The sequence below is a fragment of the Phalangium opilio genome, unplaced genomic scaffold, assembly GCF_054372755.1.
Source record: "Phalangium opilio isolate 3A_F unplaced genomic scaffold, DU_Popi_V2 ptg000021l_1, whole genome shotgun sequence".
Lineage (NCBI taxonomy): Eukaryota > Metazoa > Arthropoda > Arachnida > Opiliones > Phalangiidae > Phalangium > Phalangium opilio.
Genome location: NW_028324153.1, coordinates 794,672 through 815,364, shown reverse-complemented (window position 1 = coordinate 815,364; position 20,693 = coordinate 794,672). Strand labels below are relative to the sequence as shown.

General features: G+C 36.0%; 2 protein-coding genes across 3 annotated transcripts; both read left to right on the top strand.

Moving 5' to 3' along the window:
• Window positions 1-9,341: 9,341 nt before the first annotated feature.
• LOC149696373 (uncharacterized) lies at window positions 9,342-10,842 on the top strand. Its single transcript, XM_089867336.1, has 3 exons — window positions 9,342-9,465; window positions 9,518-10,393; window positions 10,490-10,842. Exons 1-3 carry the CDS (start codon window positions 9,342-9,344, stop codon window positions 10,840-10,842), a joined length of 1,353 nt encoding a protein of 450 aa, XP_089723462.1.
• Window positions 10,843-18,888: 8,046 nt separating this feature from the next.
• Window positions 18,889-20,269, top strand: LOC149696372 (uncharacterized). 2 transcript variants are annotated; one of them, XM_089867324.1, is made up of 2 exons: window positions 18,889-19,178; window positions 19,253-20,269. In XM_089867324.1, the coding sequence occupies exon 2, from the start codon at window positions 19,434-19,436 to the stop codon at window positions 20,088-20,090; it is 657 nt and encodes a 218-aa protein (XP_089723450.1). In that variant the 5' UTR covers window positions 18,889-19,178; window positions 19,253-19,433; the 3' UTR covers window positions 20,091-20,269. The 2 variants fall into 2 exon arrangements, with proteins under 2 accessions (XP_089723450.1, XP_089723449.1); XM_089867323.1 differs by having other exon boundaries at window positions 18,889-19,182.
• Window positions 20,270-20,693: the final 424 nt, after the last annotated feature.

Genomic DNA, 20,693 nt, shown 5'->3' with positions numbered 1-20,693 from the left:
ACATAGGAACTTGGTGTAAGATTATTCTACTTGTGCTATGAAGCATGCGCTATGATTGAATTACTAAGTGGCTTGCATAACATTCAATAGTTAAATAAAATTGAAAATGGTGATGATCCAAGTTAAATAATAAGATCTCGCTAATCGAGATACCTTAAATAAATCAATATAGCGAATAATATAGACTCTTAAATTACGTAATGCATTAAATAGAAGTAACGTTACGGTTGTTCTCCATACTACAAAGGGACGCATTCGAGTTCGAGGTTTCATGAACAGTATTGCGAGTTCTTATTGTTCCATACTCGTTAGGCAAGCATTTAAATAGGGCAAAGATAGTTCAAGTTCAGGACACTCGAGAATCAACCACAAATACCAATGAAGGGATTGCTACTAGTTTGTAAAATGACTAAGGCATCGTGAATTCGCAGTGCTCCTTGTAGGGAATCTCTATCGAGGTCCAGTCTTCTTCTCTCAGTGACTAATTCTAATGGCTTAATATGCATTTTTAGCCAAGACCATTGTGCAGGTTTTTAGACAATATGGAGATTTCATTCCTCGAAAAACATTTTTACGAGAATCCTACAGAATTTCGAGAGTTTGTTGAAAAAGTATTTAATGCGCAACTGCCATTAGTGGGACATGCGAGAGATTTCATTTTGTTACTCGCTAAGTTAAAACTTATTATTCTTGCGCAACAAGATCAGTATTACTTTCGTTTTGGACAAGCTTCAAGAGCCAAGCCTCTCGGACTACATTTCTGGAAAAACAAAAGTTCTACTGTAAAAGAAGAGTTCAACGTTGAGTACGTATATTGTATCTTACACTCCAGTTCCTTATAACAACGATTGTTACGTCACAAACTTAAACGCGAATTTCTCCATCAGAGTTTAACCCTTTTCTTTATATATATTTCGGCTGAAATTTTGTCATAACTTCATTGATATGACAAAAAATAAACATAACTTGCTTGTAAAAATGTCACCCGAAAAAAAAGAGAAAATGGTTAAACCCCAATGAAGAAATTTGAGTTTAAGAAAGTGACATAACAGTCTATAAGATACCAAGAAAGAATTCAGGATACCATAAGAACGCGGAATGGTAACACTGTCCACTGGTACCGTGAAGTCATACTTCTTTGGAAAACCGTTACCGCCTTCGTTCTAGGTAACGCCTTAAAATCCGTTTTTAGCCTAATCTGTGAGTTATAAATCAATTAAAGTGGCTATTATCACATGTAGCTTCTCTGCCCTTAAGTCTTGTCTGTCTAACCTCTCGATAAGGTTTGGGCGGGGCTTAGCGAAAGGAGACACTAGTCACGTGTCTGCTAGTGTCAGGAGCGGGAGAAGGGAGGGGAGTCCGTGGGTGTGTAAATTCGCAACATAACTTCCTCTAGTCTTGTGATTGGCTATTAGAGCCACGGAAAACGCGTCGAAGCTAGGAGGGTAACACTCAAAACCAAATCGATATGATAGAAGGGGCATATGATACAGCTGTATATTCATAGTTATATAGAATCATGTTAGTACGGACAGGCTATTTTGTTGGCGGACATAGCTTTTGGTGGGGAGGGGGGCTATATGTAATCTTCGCCCGCTCCTATCATTTACGCAACCCTCTCTCAGGAAGCGTCAGTAGGTAACGAAAGCATAGTATCGGGCTTTGTGTCGGGAGGGCCCTGGTTGAAGGCTGGTTTTTTTCCCGGTTTAGGAAATACATAAAATTTCTAAATTAAAAATAGTTTATTGGCATTGCAACTAGGAGGTAGCACCACCTATTATATGTAACCAATAATGACGAACAAAAACATCTACAACCCAGGCCAAACTTATAGGCCATGTATGTGCATGTAGCTTAAAATCCTAATTTGCCGAAATTACTCTCCCTAATTGACTATGGTGAAATAAAGAATAAATCGTTCCATTAATGGGGGTAGGAAAACTGTAAAAGTTGGCAAAGACGAAATATTTATTTTTAAATGGACAAGCAACTTTTCACTATTTTGTGTTTTGCGAAAAAGTCATATCCCCATTACACAGCGTTTCTACTATCCGCTTTGATTTTAGCACTGCTAATTGTTAATGGTAGCTCAACGAGAGACCATTCAATGAAATTTTCGGTACGTCTATTAATGGTTACATGTGGGTTACCTGTAAAAGTTTTATCAGAGTTAAAACCGGCGCTTAGAGGGGCTATTCATTCATTTTCTTACGACTATAGCATTATTTACGCTAGTGTTATGGTGATATTTTTCGTTCCTTGGGGATTTTCATTTGGCTAGGGATTTGGGGTTACGGGTAGGCCTAATCATCTTAATACCGTTAATAGTAGGTGATTTTCTTTGATGCCTTTAAATTGGATAAGGATCAAGGGTTACTTATGGGTTCTGGGTAATCATCTTAATACCGTTAAACGTAACGCGTCGAGGGGCTTCTCACTAAAAACTCCTTGCCGATGTAAAACGGATTGGGATTAAGGGTCACTTAGAGATTACGGGTTAGCTCTGTTAAAGGCAGCGTGTCGGGGGGCTATTCACTAAAGACAATTTTCGTTCATTGGTGATTTTCGTTTATTCTTTTAAAAGGGATAGGGGTTCATTGGTGTAGTCTTCTAACACTGTTAAAGGCAGCACGTCGAGGGGCTATTCACTAATGATAATTTTCGTTCATTGGGAATGTTCATATGCTTAACTAAATTGTTTCACGTCCGTATCCTGTTTATAAACTCAATTTATTTTATTTTCAGAGTTCTTATGTTTTTCGATACTGCGCAGGCAAGTACAATTGAACGTAAACCAGCATTTGAAGTTATAAAGCTGTTGTACCGCCCATTCAATACCGAAACTTTGCGTCCACTTGGCATGGAAATAATTTGGAAAGCTTGCATGCCATTCTATATAGGAATTCCTTTAGCTACAGTTGTACTCATATTAGAAATAATTTCTCAATGTTGGAACGAAAGGAGGCGTACAGTTCGCAACGTGTGGATGTAAAAAGAGAGGTTTTTGATCAAAAGTTTTTCTTGTAATAGACCATTTCAATGTAATTGTGTTTGGGTGACTGAACCCATTCACTCGTTTAAGTTTTCAAACAAATATCGTATGCGTTATAGCTCTTTTTACCTCTCCGTGTGACGTAGTCCAGGAGAGGTTCTGTAACGGCCGTGTCTGTCTGTGTGTCTGTGTGTGTGTCTGTCTGTCTGTCCGTTGTTACACCCACGTGACAGCGTTCGCAGTTTGCGTATCGGAGCAAACGTGTTCGCCATTTCCGAACTGCTTTCACAGTCACGGAAATGGCTCCTCTACTTGAGTTCTCACACCACCATCTTCTGGTCTTCGTCCATCCCACACGGACACCAGTCTGTTCTTACTGGCTTCTAATCACCACCATCTTCTGTTCTTTGTCAATCCCAACATTGACACCAGTCTGCACTTACACTGGCTTCTAACACCACCATCCACTGGTCTTCCGTCTATTCCACATAGACACCAATCTGTATCATTGGCTTCTACTCCATTATCATCGTTTGGTTTTAGGATATACGCGGCGATCAGCTAGGGTTACGAGAAACGTCTAGCCTCCCTAAGGTGGGATCGCCACCAAAGGTTTTCGCAATTGCGCTTTTTCCTTACTATTATAATGGAAACGAATCGTATATATACCCCAAATTTGAAAAAAGCGGGCAAGAGGGGTACCCTTCACTTTAAACGTCAATATTAGCAAAGTTTGAGAAGATAATAGGTATAACTTTATTTTAAACGATTTAACTATTATTAATGTTAATTATTGAAGATTAAAATAATTAAAAATAATTATATTTATTTAAATATTAAAGATAAACCTCTCGTGCAAAGAGAGAGATTATCATTGCCTCATATATCTACCAAGGCCCGTGCATGCGATATATTTCCTTCGTTGCCTCCTATATCTATCAAGGCCCGTGCATTGTGATATATTTCATTCATTGCCTCCTATATCTATCAAGGCCCGTGCATTGTGATATATTTCATTCATTGCCTCCTATATCTATCAAGGCCCGTGCATTGTGATATATTTCATTCATTGCCTCCTATATCTATCAAGGCCCGTGCATTGTGATATATTTCATTCATTGCCTCCTATATCTATCAAGGCCCGTGCATTGCGATATATTTTTCAAAACAACAACAAAAATGGGAAACCCCAACTCAGAAACATAATAACGTTTTTATTGGATTCTTAAGTTTATATAATCTTCTTGACACGGAGAGGTAATATTTTGGTTTTCCCAACTTGTTTGTTAATTATTTTGAGATTGGGGACGAAAAATATTTCACCTAGCCCATACTAGACGTTCCTTATACCTAAAACCAGAAGTAAGATGAGACTCTCATGTCTCATCTTACCTCTGCTAAAACTACATAACCGACTAAAATGAGCTGGCACATAGGAATATTTCAGTAAAATAATACTGGACAACTTTCCAAGTTAGAAATATTTATTAAATTTCATAGAATATTTCGAACTATTTAATTAGCCTTGTGTAATTTTCTCTGCTTTACATATATCCATTATAAAGATTTTACCCGATAGGTATTCGATGTCAGTTTTAATACCCAACTGGTACCCGAGAACCATTTTTTCTGACACCAGAAAAAAAATCGGATAACCGCTCCGATACCCGATCAGCAAATTTTTGATTCGGAATCCGAATCCAAAAATCACAACCGGAACACCCCTGTCTTTTAATTATATAGGGCTGTAACTAAAAAAAACCAACCGTAAGACCCCAGGCCCCTTAATTACGTATAATCTATACTTCAAACCCCCTTGTATAATAATTAACGAAAAATTCCAGGCATGACTTTTAATTTTTATTTTAATGAGCGTATTAATTGACGAATATTTCAAATTTAAACCGAGTTCTAAAAAATTCTAAAAATCAATTTATAAAAAAACCTCAAAAATAAATGAAAAAAAAAGTTAAATAGCACTTAAAAAAACGTAGTAAATGAGTTTTTAAATTATATCTAAATGGAGACAGAATTAAGAGAGGCAGAAGCCTCGATAAATTCTCGTCCCGTAAGTTATTGTTATAAGATCACTAATTACAGCTTCTGACTTTTTGAAAGGTAGAAGAATCATTTCTTTGCCCCCACTTCAAAATGAAAATCAGGTGCAAGATTAGATTTAAACAAAATACTCAAACACTTATAAAATATAGCAAGTAAACTTGGGAATTTTTTTCACAATGAATACTTAATAGAACTGCCAATTATGTATTAGAAATTAATGATTAAAAGTACCTGACTAAAAACAATATTAGAAAATAGAATAGAAAACATATTGTTGACAATTATAACTAAAACTATAAACTAAGGTAATACCTTGGAATACTCTTAAAACATAACCGGTCACAGTTCTAAGAAACTGAGCACTAACCACTTTAAACTTTAAAAAAATTTAAAAAAAATAATCCTAGCCCTAGAAATCATTGTTACGAACTTTAACCTCTTTATAATATCTCTACACCTTTTCGATGAGAAAAATATTATATTATACTATTGTTGTAATTTTAAAGAGTAATATGTAAACCCTCAACTTCTATCTTATCGAGCCTTAAAGACGGAAAAAAACTCTTCACCAAAAAACCAGCACACCATAGAAAATTTGTAAAAAAAACCTGGTTCCAAACGATTAGCTCTCTCAATGTGAAAAAGAGCCCTAATAAAAGAATAGAGAAGGTCTTTAAGAAGAGAGATGTTAGAGGCAACCCAAAATAATTTAACAATAATATAACCATTGGTTGGCTTGGTTCTCCCCGCTTGTTAAAGGAGTTTTCCTCCGCGGTCTAAATCGGTTTCTCCTTTCCATCAAAACTTACAGAGGTTAACCGTAATAGTTAGTATAGTTCGCTGTAGATTAGCTGTGGCATAGGGGCTAGCCACCACCCCTCTATGCATTGTGTATAGACCCACCTGTAAACACGCCACAGGCTTAGTGTGGAAATCCCTTCATAGACAAGGCGTAGATAAAAAATATTGGCCGATTTTCATTGTTAATATTGGGCGGAACTATGGCACTCAAATACTAGAGAGTGGCTTAGCTATTTTAGAAACACCAATGGAGTCTATAATCATGGATTTATCGTTCGCGAAATCGTATAAGCCAGCCTGTGGGCTTCTTTTTCATGCTTTAGGAAAGACATTTCACCACGTTATATGAATTTATATCAGCAATAGCCGTCTAATCTCTGTGTAAGATTTTGGTGAGACTCAGTCAACGACGACAACAGTCAGGTGGTGAAATTTCTTTCCCCGGGCTTAAACAAGAAGCAGTCACTTTAGAGCCAAGGCTTACGATTTCGTGAACAATAGAAGATGGATAGATTCATGATTATAGACGATTAAATAGCTTTGCCAATCTGTACTACTCTGTAGTATCAGTGAGCACAAATATTTGTGCTCCCTGGTAGTATTTCAGTGCCTTAGTTGACCCCAACATTAACAATGAAAACCCGCCAATGTTTAACACTGAAGCAACTCAATCAATGGTTATACTATTTTAAAATTGTTTAGCATTAATTGTAACACACTCTACTTTAAAACCATTAAAAATTATGATAGCGTCTTTTGTGGAAATAATTCGACAATATCAAATAGCAGCCAACACTTTTGTTCGAAGTGCTGCGTGTTTTTACGTACCCTATTTATAAAGTATTTCATTATCACACTAAGATGATTTTTAGATTGAATAATTAATTCAAGTTTCACTTTAATGATTTAATAATTAAATTTCTTTTATAATTTATCGCCTTCTTACCGATATAGTTTTAACTTGTTTCTTAATTAACAGGTACGTAATTACACTTTTATATTTCGATAAGACCATTCCATTAATTACAAGCAGAGAAACCAATACACCGTCGCGCCAATGGGCAACGCCAGACGGAGCCAGAGTTCACTATACTTTGGAGGAGGCTAGTGGATTAGCGCTGCCTGTAGTGGTGCTTCTTGGCGCCAGGTGGTGTTTGCTTCTCTGCTGGAACTAATGAAATGTTCTTTTGAAGTTAGTACTTTGGAAAATGATAGCTTACCTTTTCCAACCAAAAAATATTTCTACTCTTTCCATTCTCAGTGTTGTATATCTAGATGTGCCACGATTGAAGTGAATTTCTACTCTGCTTGGTATTTGGTTCGTCAAATTCACCGTTCTATTTTCCCAGGTGTCATGGTATCGAAGTAAATGTACACGTTTTTGTCAACTAGAAGATACGTGCCTGAAATACATATGAGCTCATTATAAAAGTTATATTTGCTTTTTTGCTCTTAAAATGTTCATTTATGTTTTTCTCATTTTCGCAACCAAAAATGTTTAATTATGAATAGATAAAGACCAAACTGTGTCTATTTAATATTTATTTCCAAGTGCATAATTATGTGTAAACCTTTTAAAAGTATTTCTGAAGTCTGAAAATTTACAAAGTGATATGTTCACTTTGGAGTTTGGACTAGTATATATAATAACTTTACTTTTTTGAAGCCATGGACAATAGGAAATTGCTTCAAGATACTCCTATCGATTAAATCCGGCTTGTTAAAGACCATTCCATTAATCATTTGAGGAGAAACCAACTAACAGTGGCTGGGCTGCCCTCTAGGGCTATTTCCAAAAGGCACCGCCAGACGGAGCCTGAGTTCACTCCACGCGGAAGGTGATTCGTACTGCCTCGAGCGGTGCTCCTTGCGCAAGGTGGCGGCGGTCCCGTCTCTTTAGTGTTTGCTTCTCTTCTGGAATTAATGGAACGATCTATTATAAATCTGGGGCTCCATGGAGCGTGCCATGGGCTACGGATCTTTCAATTTTAAGTTTGCTTTCGTTTTTTTTTATTGTAAAAAGTATTTTTCCGCGCTGTTCTTTTTGAAGATAGAAGTTGTTTTCAACATTTTGTAAAGGCATGGAAAATTTGAGCTTCGGAAAAAACTGGGTACGTCACTAAGACTACCGGTTTACTAAAAAAAACCAACCCAGAGAGCGCAGGGACAGAGCGCGTCCTAGGACCACACTAGTTGAATTGGTCAATAATAGAAAAATAAAAAAGTCAGTCTTGAACAGCAAGTTCTCATGAGCAGTTAGAAAAAGGGTAAGCTAGAAAGTGCGCGCCAAGCCCTAAGAATAGAAACTAAGTAAAAATGTACCTAGTAATAGTGCGAGTGCGAGTTTAGATAGAAAATTTAGCGCCAGATCTAAACCATTAGTTAATAAATTGCGCCAAAAAAGGAATAATTGCGTTTTCCAAAAAGGATTAAATTGCGCGGTGAGATAAAATAATTAAAGCGCGGAGTAATTAATAAACTTAGTTATTAATCTTAAATTTTCAAGCGCTAACAAAGGTTAAAATACTAGTGCGAACGGTAAATCTTTCAAAAAAGCAACTTTTTCAACCTCTCCCTTTTTAATCATTGAGTTAATTTTTCGTAATAAACAGTCATTGTTGAATTTTAAAAAACTTATCGTGCTCCTTATCTTTATTTACCAAAACCGAAGCGATCCAAAACTCTAATGCTATTTTAGAATTAACTAACTTGCATTTAATTGCGCGAGCGTGCTCGATGTTTCAGTCCGTTGAGCTACGCTACAAAAAAGCTCTCCCAAGCTATATTTCGTTACACATTTTGGTGCACGTATAAACCCAGGATCGAGGTTTTTGAACTGTATTAGATCGGGAAAATGGACGCGTTAGCTGAACAAATCGCTAGGCGAAAGGCGGTTAGAAACAGCATGAAGGCGGCAATGAGTGATATTCAAAACGAGCTACAAAATCCCGTGATAAACGTGGAACAATTAAAAGACAATCTAGCTAAAATCGGTGCTAGAGAAAAGAAACTTTCGGCGCTCAACCAAGCCATCTTTGACCTGATGCAAGATCCTGACGAGTTTGAAGGAGGAACTATGGAGGTGGAGCATTTCTTGGACGAAATAACTCTTTGGAAGGATAGAGCGAAGCGTTACGTGGACAAGATGGAGCAAGGGCAGCAAGGCGGCAGTTCCACACCGAGTTTAGCCAGCCAGGAGTAAAACTTTCCAAAAAGCAGAAGAAACGTGAAATTACCTCAGCTCGAAATCAAAAAATACAACGGTGTTTTCAACGATTGGCAGCGATTTTGGGGACAATACCAAGGAGCCATTGGAGGAGACCAAGAACTCTCAGAGACAGATAAGCTAATTTATTTAAAATCTCTATTAGTGGGACCGGCTTTAAGCGCCATAGCTAATGTCAAAGAAGGCGTAGGTAGCTATGAAATAGCCAGTAAAAATTTGGAAAAGCGTTTTGGGCGCCGAACCATTTTAATTAGTACAAGAATGAACAATATTTTAAAATTAACTCCTGTATTAAAAAGTAGCGACATTGAGGGCTTGAGGCATCTGCACGACACGTGCCAAATTGAATTAGCGAGCTTAGAAGCTCTTGAGATGTTTAACGAAGGTGATGGAGAACTTATGGCGCACATTTTGGGGGGGGGGGTTGTTACCGTTAGATTTATTAGAGCGTTTTGGAAATGAACCTGAAGGGCTACAAGATTGTTCGAAAATTAAAGACCTTTTGAACTTTTTAAAAAAGCTAGTCGAAGGCAAGGAGAGAGCGTTAGCTAATCATAGACCTGGAAACCAATCAAAATTTAGTAGCAACACCCATCATGACAAAACCCATACTAAACCAGTATATAGTGGGGGAAAAAATAGCTCCGTTGCTTCGGCTTCCTCCCTTAGCGTTTCAGCTTCTTCAGAGAAGCGTTCAGGTGCTGGCCAATGTCTCTTCTGTGAAGGTGCGCATCCATATTACAATTGTAATGAAATTCCAGTTAGTGAGAAAAGAGGCATAGTTATTAGCAAGAAAGTTTGTTTTTTGTCTCTGAGGTCTGGGCATCAGGCAAATGAATGTAGGGGGAAAATACCACAGTGCAGAAAGTGCAAGCGGAAACATCACCAGATACTGTGCGATGAGAATAGGGGTGAAAGGCGCGAAAATAGCAATACTAGGCCCAATCAAAATCAAGAAAATTCGAGAGCTATTAACGTAAACTACGCGGTGCAAGAGGGTCAAGGTAAAGTGAAGCTACTTTTGTTACAAACAGTTCAAGCGGTGGCGTTAGGCGCAAATGGTAAAGAATTAAAGGTCCGTTGTTTATTCGACGGCGGTTTCATAAATAATAAACTTTCCAGGGAGCTAGGGGTAGAGAAAATTGCCGAGGAAAACGTAGATGTATTCAAATTTGAGAGTAATGAGCCGACCAAAATGGTCAGAAATAGGGTTAAGGTGATTTTAAAACATGTGCAGAACGAAGAAGTAGTTGAAATTGAGGCCCTAGAAACTCCTGGTATTAGCGGGGGAGTGTTTTCCGTCCCAAGTGAAAGTATTGCGCGAGAAATGGAACAGTGAGGATATCCTTTAAGTGATAGAGAGAGCGAAGAGAAGTGGGGCGAAGAAGTTCCCTTAGACATTTTAATAGGAGCGGATTATTTTTCGACTGTAACCAAAGGGCCAGTTGAGAGATTGCCAGATAGTTTAGTAGTAATAAACACTAAACTGGGGTGGACCTTGCATGGGACAACCAGCGAAAAAGGAGCAGCTCTCACTGTAGGGGTTAACGCAGTAAATGTAATGCGCGTAAGCGTTAGTGCTAGGCAACCAAATGAGGATGACTTATTGTCTGATCAGGTGCAATCGTTCTGGGATTTAGAGCATATCGGGATTAAAGACCCACCAGAAGCAACCAAATTAAGTGAAGAAAATACCTTAATGAAGGATTTTCAAAAATCAATTCAGTGTAACAACTGGCGGAATGAGGTTGGAATTTCGTGAAACGAAAAAGTTAAACATTTGGGCGATAATTATGAAGTTGCTAAAAGGCGTACCCTTAATTTGTTAGAAAAATTGAGAAAAAAATGAGGAACATTTGAAGGCTTACGATGCCATTATTAAAGAGCAAATAGCGTCAGAAATAGTAGAGCGAATACCAGAAAACCATGTAATTGAAGGGCCCCTCTATTATATGCCCCACAGGGGAGATATTAGGGAAGAGAGCTTAACCACAAAATAAAGGATTGTAAATGACGGATCATCACACGCTAAAAATGTGCCGTCTCTCAATGAGTGCATGGGTGCTGGTCCAAACTTGATTCCCGAGCTATTCCAGGTTCTATTGAGGTTTAGAGAAAACCTTATAGCGGTGACGGGGCATATTGAAATAGCTTATCACCAAATAGGAATCATTGAGAAAGATAGAGATGCTTTTAGATTTTTGTGGATAAAGGGGTTGGAAAGCCCAGACAATAAGACAATAATAGAATTAAGTTTCACTAGAGCCTCCTTTGGAGGGAAGGCTAGTATGTTTTTGTTAGCGGGCACGGTTAAAACTCATGCGCAGAAACTTTCTAAGTAATATCCACGTGCCAGTTCAGCTATATTGAGCAACCTCTATGTAGATGATTTTGTGTCAGGGGAATGACGTAGGGGAAGTTGACAAATTGTTAACAGACACCAGAAACCTAATGGCGGAAGCGGGCATGATCATGAGAAAGTCGCATAGTAACTCAAAAGAAATTAGAGCAAGGCATGGAGGCGAAACTGCGGTAGTGATAAAAAATCATAAACTGCCTAATCAAACAAACGTAAAAGTTTTGGGCTTAACTTGGGATGACGTGCGAGATCTTTTGACTTTTGATATAGAATCATTACTGGAATTTATGTTAGGCAAACAATGCACTTAAAGATGGGTTTTAAGGACCGTTGCGCGAATTTTTGATCCTTCGGGAATAATAAGCCCTTTCACAATAAGAGCCAAAATGCTTTTGCAAGAGCTTTGGGAAGCTAAAATTAATTGGGATTCAGAATTAGAGCCCCGGTTTTCTGAAAAGTTCAATTAATGGTGCGATGAATTAAGAAATTTGATTGAGATTGTAGTCCCAAGGTTTTATTTCGGGGGTTGTGCTGGAGAATCACCCATCTCTAAAGAGTTACACGGATTCGCGAATGGTAGATAGGCAGTTTAAAACGGGTAGCGCTACAATTATAAAATTCGTCGCGTTTTTAGCATTAGAAGGTTTACAAAATAATTTTAGGAATTGTACTCGTCGGAAACTCTGAAATATAATAAAAACTAAACAATTTTAGGAATTGTACTCGTCGGAAACTCTGAAATATAATAAAAACTAAACACGTTTTTAAAGTAAGAGATATTTGATTTGTAAACCAAAAGAAATTAATACCGTAGTCTCTGGAGAGTGTATCAGGGAAACCTCTGTAACTAAGCAAGTTTATGATATTACCATCTCTGTAAGTGTTCGAATTAAATAAATAGATATTTATATTGTAAGTTAATTAAATTAACTTGCAAGTGCTTCAAGACAGACACATTTTTGAGGTTAACCATACCTGTACATTTAATTTGGGAATTTAGGTTTTGGGATTAGATAAGCTAAAGTCTAAAAACTTATTTTTTCTCTTTAAGCGCGTTACAATTTTGGACAAACAAAAACGATAATTTAATGTTTAATTTTAGTATTGGCATGCGCAATTAAATCTTTCTAGTAACGTTTGATTACTCAAATAATCCTAATAATAAATTTTTCGAAGCACAAGCACTTTCTAAGGTTCTTTTCACTTTTCAGTAACAAATTTTGACAATGAAATTATCATTTCAAGTTTAAATTTGCCTAAAAACGATAATGATAGTTTATTTAATTAACTCTTAATTGGATTCTTTTCAGTTACATATTTGCCAAAGACAAAATATCGTTTCAAGTTTAAATTTATCTATAAACGTTAATTTATTTAATAACTTCTTAATTTTAACTAATAAGAGTAATCAATTACTAATCATCACTTATGATCATTAACTTTAAGAAAAAAGTTCAATATTATTTTTATAAACGTAATCAAAATAAGCATTGTTAACATGATAATTCAAAACCTCATACTACAACTTCACATTAAGTAATGAGTTTAGAAATAAATGTACATGTTTCTCTCACCAGAAGGAAAACCAATATCTAGACATCAAGAAACAATATCAATATCATCATCCCATTCGTAAACGCAACAGTTATGAACCAAATTTCAAAATTTGCAAAAAAATATCTTCGAACTCACTTCCTTGCTGATTGCAGACGCTTTTTTATGCCTAGCAGCCTACCGGCGTTTCCCTATTGTAGCGTCATCTACGTACACTACTATTTTAGCAATTTGGAAGAAATAATTATTCATTGTTAACTATCTATTAAATTTAGTTTTTTAATTGTAAATTTTATGTATGAGCAAAACAGTTTAAAATTACTTTGGCATATGTATTAAAATTAGGCCGACATGATGGCGCTAAATAGAGCCTAGATCTGACTTAGATAACCAGCCTTCATTCCGACTCTAAGAGCATTCCACCCCCATTTTTCCTTATAACTACACCCCCAGTTCAAAGAATTCGATTTACATGTATAAGCGCGACTTTTGAAGAAAATTCGAAGGAACCGAAAAATAACATTAAGTTTTATGGGAGGAGGTAGGTATTTTTGCCAGATCCTTTCTTTGACCTATTGATTCAAATGACCTTAAATTGTAGTGAGACGTGTGTTTCAATGTGTTTTATTATACTGAGAAAGATTAAAGAAAGGCCAAACTGATGATATCTTCGGATCTACTGATCCAAATGTCCTGAAATTTCACCCTGAGGTGTGTAACAATCTATTCTATTACATTAAATAGGATAAATATTTGAATAAAAATGAATTTCTAATGTGAAAATTGTAAATTCAGTATTTCTAATGTGAAAATTGTAAATTCAGTATTTCTAATGTGAAAATTGTAAATTCAGTATTTCTAATGTGAAAATTGTAAATTCAGTATTTAATCCACAATTCAGTACTTACAACCATTTTCCAAGAAAGAAACCCATCCCCATCCTTGTCCAAAACAGGCCTTTTAGAGAGTAATAGATTATAAAACCAAGACCTCTTGAACCAATATTCTTAGATTTGTAAACGTTCCGAGGGGCAGGTCTCGCGAAACCTGATCAGTTGAATAACACATATAATGAGAACGTTCTGCGTTCGTTACCAAATGATACTGATAAAAAATTATTGCATTAAAATGAAAGGTCTCCCTCGCAAGAAGCTTCAGAATGTCATCGAAAAAGTAGAGTACCGCTGAGAGGAAGCTTTTTTCTTCTTGGACCTGCTTGACAACTAAGTATAATTTAAAACTATATCTCAAGTAGATCCTGGTTTTTTTACCAACAGTAACTGATATTGTAATACTTTTCCCCCACCCTTTCAGTTAGTTTCTTAACATAGTAACGTTTACTTGGTAGAAACACAAGGGCTTTTCTGAACTTTCCCATTTAGATGTGTTGTAAGCTTTATGGCCTGTAATTTGGTTTAGTTACAGGATTTTTAGTGCCATGTGTAAGCGATATGTTTAATCTTGGAAAGGGCCTGAAAGTACTAAATTTATCATTTTGACAAAACTAATTAATTTGAAAGTTTTTAACCATTTTTAGATATAATAGATTGTAGCACATCTCTCATTAAAGTTTCATTACATTTTGACCATTAGACCTAAATATATTGTGGATTGAATACTGAATTTAGAATTTTGGCATTGGATATTATTTATCAGCAAGTGGAAAAAAATGATACTTGAACTTCATATGATATTATTTGTGTTTTTGCTTTTGCGCTTCGAGTTGCAAAAGTATTGGCCTGACCCTAGCTGGCAGGCTGGCTGGGTGCCTTTCCGCCCTTTTTGCGTGTGGAATTAGGTTTAAATTTATTAATACCATTTAGAACAACACTTACGTGGCTTTGCAACATCAATGTATTTTATTTATTTAAGAAACTATTAAGATTAGTCATGGTAAGTAATTGATTACTCTTATTATAAGTTAAAATCAACAGATAGTTAAATAAATTATTAAGAACGCTTACAGGTAAATTTAAACTTCAAATAATAATTTTGGTTTGTCAAAAATTGTATGTGAAAAGAACCTTACAAACTGCCTGGTCCAATTTATTATTAAGGGTTATTTGAGTAATAGAACGATTTTGTTGCGAATACTAATGCTTATAATTTAATCTACAAATTATCATGTTTGCTTATAAAAAATTCCAACTGAAAATAATCGTTGAAAGTGCTTTGTCGAACTATCATTAAGTTTATCAAACCGCACTAGAGAGATTTTATTGTGAATACTAATTCAAAAAAGTTTGTATTATATAAAAACAACTGTAATTGTTATTGTTAAAGAATTTATTTTAAGGTCAAAATGATCAGTGATGTTTACATTAAACCAAAGTCATACTAAATTGATTTTGTTCATAATCGAAAGGATATTTGATAAAGAAAAAGAGAATACCGCCAAAAATATTTGCCGGAATCATACCTGTTCTAGCCAATAGAGGGCGCGCAAAGCATAATATGGCCGGGGCCATCTTGTTTCTCTGGCGCGCGTTACGGAGAGCAAACGAGACGAGTTTATAGCCCTTTCGACCCCCCCCCGTCCCGACCTTCTGAGTTGAGACTGAAGCTCGTTTATGTTTCTCTCTGCGCAAGCGCGACGTTTTAAACTTATCTTCCACAGACCGATTTAAAAAGGGGGTTTAAGCAGACAGAGTGTCCGCTGACGTATTACCCCCTTTCTCACCGGATCAATCTCTCCATCATTTTACTGAGGATAGCGGCCCCTTTGACGCCCCTTTTGATATCGGTCTATATTCGTTAAGTATAGTAGCATTGGCTTTATGCAGTTTTCGATTGTCATTAAATTATCTGAAACTTATTATAATATATACTGCTCTTCACCATAAAATAGTGGGTGTCTGCTATTTGTCCCGCATTTTTTAAGCAAAATCCAGCACTGTGAATCTGGAGCTTTGTTTTTTGTATATCTATAATGGAAAACGGCATCACTGTGTTCTGAAATATTTCCCACGATGTGTAGTACGTAGTTTCCAACCAAAGAAGTTAAAAGAAAGGAATGGAGTCGGTAGGTCAGGGTTTGGTTTCGATAACAATTTCCAGTAAGAAAACGTGCCGCTATCAAGGCAGTAGGAATGTAGCAACCACAGTTTACTGGAAGGCAGTTTCCAAAAATCCTTAATTCTTGAATCCTTTTGGGTCTTCGGGTGTTTTTGTTATACTGCGGAAGGCAGGGATCAGGAAAAGTTTCCAATCCTTACTTTTATATTATTTATTCCAACAGACCTTAGGCGTAAGCATGAGCATAGCCCACGCCCTTGCTTTTATAGCGGCGGCAGCTTGCGTCGTTGAGCCAACGGTTTTCATGTTTTTTGCTTCTCGTGAAAATAATACAATTTATCTAGATATCGTATAACGAAGTAGAAATATCTTCGTGTTTTTGATGTCTTTCTGTTCAATTGAAATTTGTAGTAAATTTTGTGTTTAAATTTGAAATAATACATCCGCTATGGGGACCCCATTCCCAACATTTTTTTACTATCTATCATATGGATGAATAAAAGTTAACTTCGAAGGTTGTCGTGTTCAAAAAAAAACCTTTACTTGAAATTTAAAATTTACACCATTTTGTGTCTAATTTTGGATTTTTAAACCCTTTACGGGGACCTTTGAGCCAACGGTTTTTCATGTTTTTTGCTTTTAGTAAAAATAATGCGATTTATCTAGATATCGTATAACGAAGTAGAAATATCTTCGTGTTTTTGATGTCTTTCTGTTAAATTGAAATTTGTAGTAAATCACGTTTTGTGTTTAAGTTTGAATTACTACATCCGCTATGGGGACCCCATTCCCAACATTTTTTATTATCTTTTATATGGATGAATAAAAGTTAACTTCGATGGTTGTCGTGTATAGTATTATTCAAAAAAAACCTTTTACTTGAAATTTAAAATTTACACCATTTTGTGTCTAATTTTTGATTTTAAAATACTTTACGGGGACTAATGATGAAAGTTCGTAAGGTATCGTACAAAACACTAAAAATAATTTTTCTTTTTAATAGGACCTATATATTTTTTAAATGTTTCTAAAATTGAATTTTACCATCCTCTATAAGGCCATTGTTCCAACGTTTTTTAATGATTTTTGTTCTTGATGAAAATTTTGATATATACCATTTTAATTGAATTTTATTTGACATTTGGTAGGTGGATCATGTTTCCAAGTTTTAAGTTTTTAATAGTTTGTTTCTTGAGGTTTCATATTACTATTTATTATTTTTCTAAATTTATACAAGTATTATTTTTAAGTTTTAAAAATGAATCTTGACAATATCAGATCCTTGATTACGCCTTATGCTTATCGTATTAACGTATTAAATTCCGTTTACTTTTGAATTGAGACATTTTGTTACCCATAACTCAAGCTTAGAGAATATTAGTGTATTGCTATTCTTACGGGGACAAAGTTAACCGGAAATACGTCATAGATTTTGGTCCCCATAAAGAATGTAATGAAAATTATGTAAAAGTTTCCTTTAAAAATATTTGGAATTCATTTTAAGATGCAATTTGAAACAAGTCATAAAAGTGAAATATATTTTCGATTTTACGATAAAAGCGGAGGAGATATTGCGTTTTCTAAATGTCCCCGTAAGTGACTTTTTAAACTCGGTCCTCATAAGCAATGTAGGACATGTAAGGGTGAGTGTGTCTATCATCTCCTTACTTCACCAGCTGTTTGCGTGTCATGGGCATGGATCATCAGAACTTAACGTTGCGTTTTTTTAGCTGAACTGTCAAGCATGCGAGGTAGAAAGCGTACCTTCAGGGACGACATGAGTAGTGCCGCTAAGGCGTTATTGGAGGAGGAGAGGCAGCAAACGTCCACCATGAAACGCATGGCTAAATACAAGGGGGAAAAGCAGCGCATAAGGGCAGAGGCCCTAAAAGCCCAAGCTGAGTTCATGGCGGCCCACACTGCAGCCTTGAATGCCAACACTGCAGCGATGATGGCTCACACTGAGGCCTTGAAAGCTCAAACCGACGCAATGAATGCCCAGACGGAGGTTATGAAGTTTTAGTGAGTAATAGCCAGGGAGTAAATCGTCGCACTTCAATAACCTATCACGTGTTAATTTCAATGTACCTTTTTGATTGTAATGTTTTATTTTGTATTTGCTCAATTTGGCATGCGGTTTCTTTTTCTCAATTATTATTTATTTCGTGCGATTGTTAATATTTATTACATGCTATTACTACTCATAACGCCCTTAATTTGGCATAACAGCTCGGTTAATATATAATTGCTTGTTGTGTTTTATTTTGTATTTGCTCAATTTGGCATGCACTTTCTTTTTCTCAATTATTATTTATTATCATGCACTTGGTTTTTCTCAATTATTATTTATTACGTGCGATTGTTAATATTTATTACATGCTATTACTACTCATAACAACCTTAATTTGGCATAACAGCTCGGTTAATATATAATTGCTTGTTGTGTTTTATTTTGTATTTGCTCAATTTGGCATGCACTTTCTTTTTCTCAATTATTATTTATTATCATGCACTTGGTTTTTCTCAATTATTATTTATTACGTGCGATTGTTAATATTTATTACATGCTATTACTACTCATAACAACCTTAATTTCGCATAACAGATCGGTTAATAAATAATTATTAATCACAAGCTCTTGCACACTCCTCAATGTCGCATTATTTAGTTATTCATGTGTCATAACGCGCTCAATTTGCTTAATGTGATTAATACCCGCTCAGTTTGGCATGCACTCAGCCTCATTGCTGGTAATTTAATCTAGTGTTAATAATTACTTGCTTAATTGTCATGTGCATTCCTCTATCATAGTATTATACATAATTGTATTATTTATGACTAGCTGAATGTGGCATGCACCAAGGTCCGTAAAATCGCAAAGCTCTATTTAGGTTAGCTTGTAAAGCGGTTTGTAGAGAGGAAAATTTTCAAAATCGTCGGGGGGCAAGAAAACGGTGTATTCCCTGCCGCGTGACGTAGTTGGCTACGGATTTTCGAAGAACAAGAAGTCGCTTTGAAAAACCTGAATCCGATGACAGCCCAGCTTCTTTGGAGTCGCAGTAACGGCAATATCACGGGAGTTCTCGGGAGGGAAGCCGGGAAGTTCGGGAACTTCAGTAACGTGAGCGGCGGCAGTTATCCCTAACGGCTTGAGCAGATAGTTATTTATTGTGAGTAAGTTGAAATTGCTTCTTAAATTTTCTTGCAATATACCTGTAATAATATCTAATGGGTATATTTCTAGATGCGAATCAGATCATGTGCTAATCAAATTCACCTTCAAGTTCCTTCAACATTCGGAGTCTTTTTCTGACAAAAAAACAAAGGCTTAACCCATCCGGATTGGATATTTCAAATTGCGACGGATTCGGCTAAGGCTTCTCGTGGCTTCGCTTAACTTTGATTGGAAGGTGATCAAAATCAAAATGCCTCTTAAATGCGCCGTTATTGAATGTAAAAACAACTTCGTGTCAACCAGAAATCAAGATGTTTCATTTCATAGATTCCCTTCTGATAATGTTATCAGACAATCTTGGTTAAGTAAGTGTAACTTACTAATAAATGAGAGAAGCAATTTCAACGTAAAACATGCCAGAATATGTTCGCATCATTTCACTATTTATGATTATGAAAGAGACTTCAGAGCTGAACTTATGAATACTAAGCCAAAGAAAACATTGCTAAAATCGGCCATTCCGTCAGTTAATTTACCAAGTTCAGGGGTTTTGCCAGTTTGTCAACCCATGGGGAGAGTATCGAGAGACACTTCCCGCAAGGTTTCGAGAAACAGTATGGCCTATGTTAATACTGCCGTTTGCTACAGGGTAAAAGTGATACATGTTTTGATATTGAACATGAAGAAATTTCTAATGAAGAAATCCTTCAAAAACGCAATAATTCACCTGAAACGTCATTCAACAGTTCCTCCTTACAAACTCAAGTACCTAACTTGCCAGACACAAATAGAGGAAATGAATTGGAAAGCTGTGATACGACAAAGAAAAACTGTGATTATACAGAATCAGTTCCTAAGTCACTTAACCATGATAGTATTATTGAAAATTCTCAAATTTCATCCATGAACAATAACTGTGATACTTCTACTCCAGTTAAAGGCTTTAAGCATTTTTCTAGAATTAATCTATTTCATAATGGTTCTCCCATTATTACCTCTAAAACCCATGTTCTAAATACAAGCTCACTATTGGATGTAACCTTAAATAGTTCAATTGTGTCAGTCAGTGAAGGTTTTACAAAATGTTCAGGCGTAAAATCACAAGAGTCCCCCAATAAGAATCTGGAGAATGTCAGTGTTTTGACTTCTCACGTAGAGGGAGGAATGCAATATCTTGCAGGTTGGGTTGCAAATAAGTTTTTAGCTAAATACCCAAATATTGATCTCAAATGTCAAACTGATTCTGTGATAGACCACGACTATGGTATTCCCTCTTGGGTAGCCCATTTAAATTATGGAGCCATTGTAGCTCCTTCTAACCAATTTTTAAAAGATACCAAATTATTTGAACACTATTTTTGCCAATATCATAAAGGTGAACAGGATTCAAAATTGCTCTTTCTAAGAAAAAGCAAGTGTGTTGTGAATGATCTTACAGATCAAATATGTCTCAAGATCTCACTATATCCTAGGGATATTATATTTTGTTATATCAAAATGCGAACCTTGA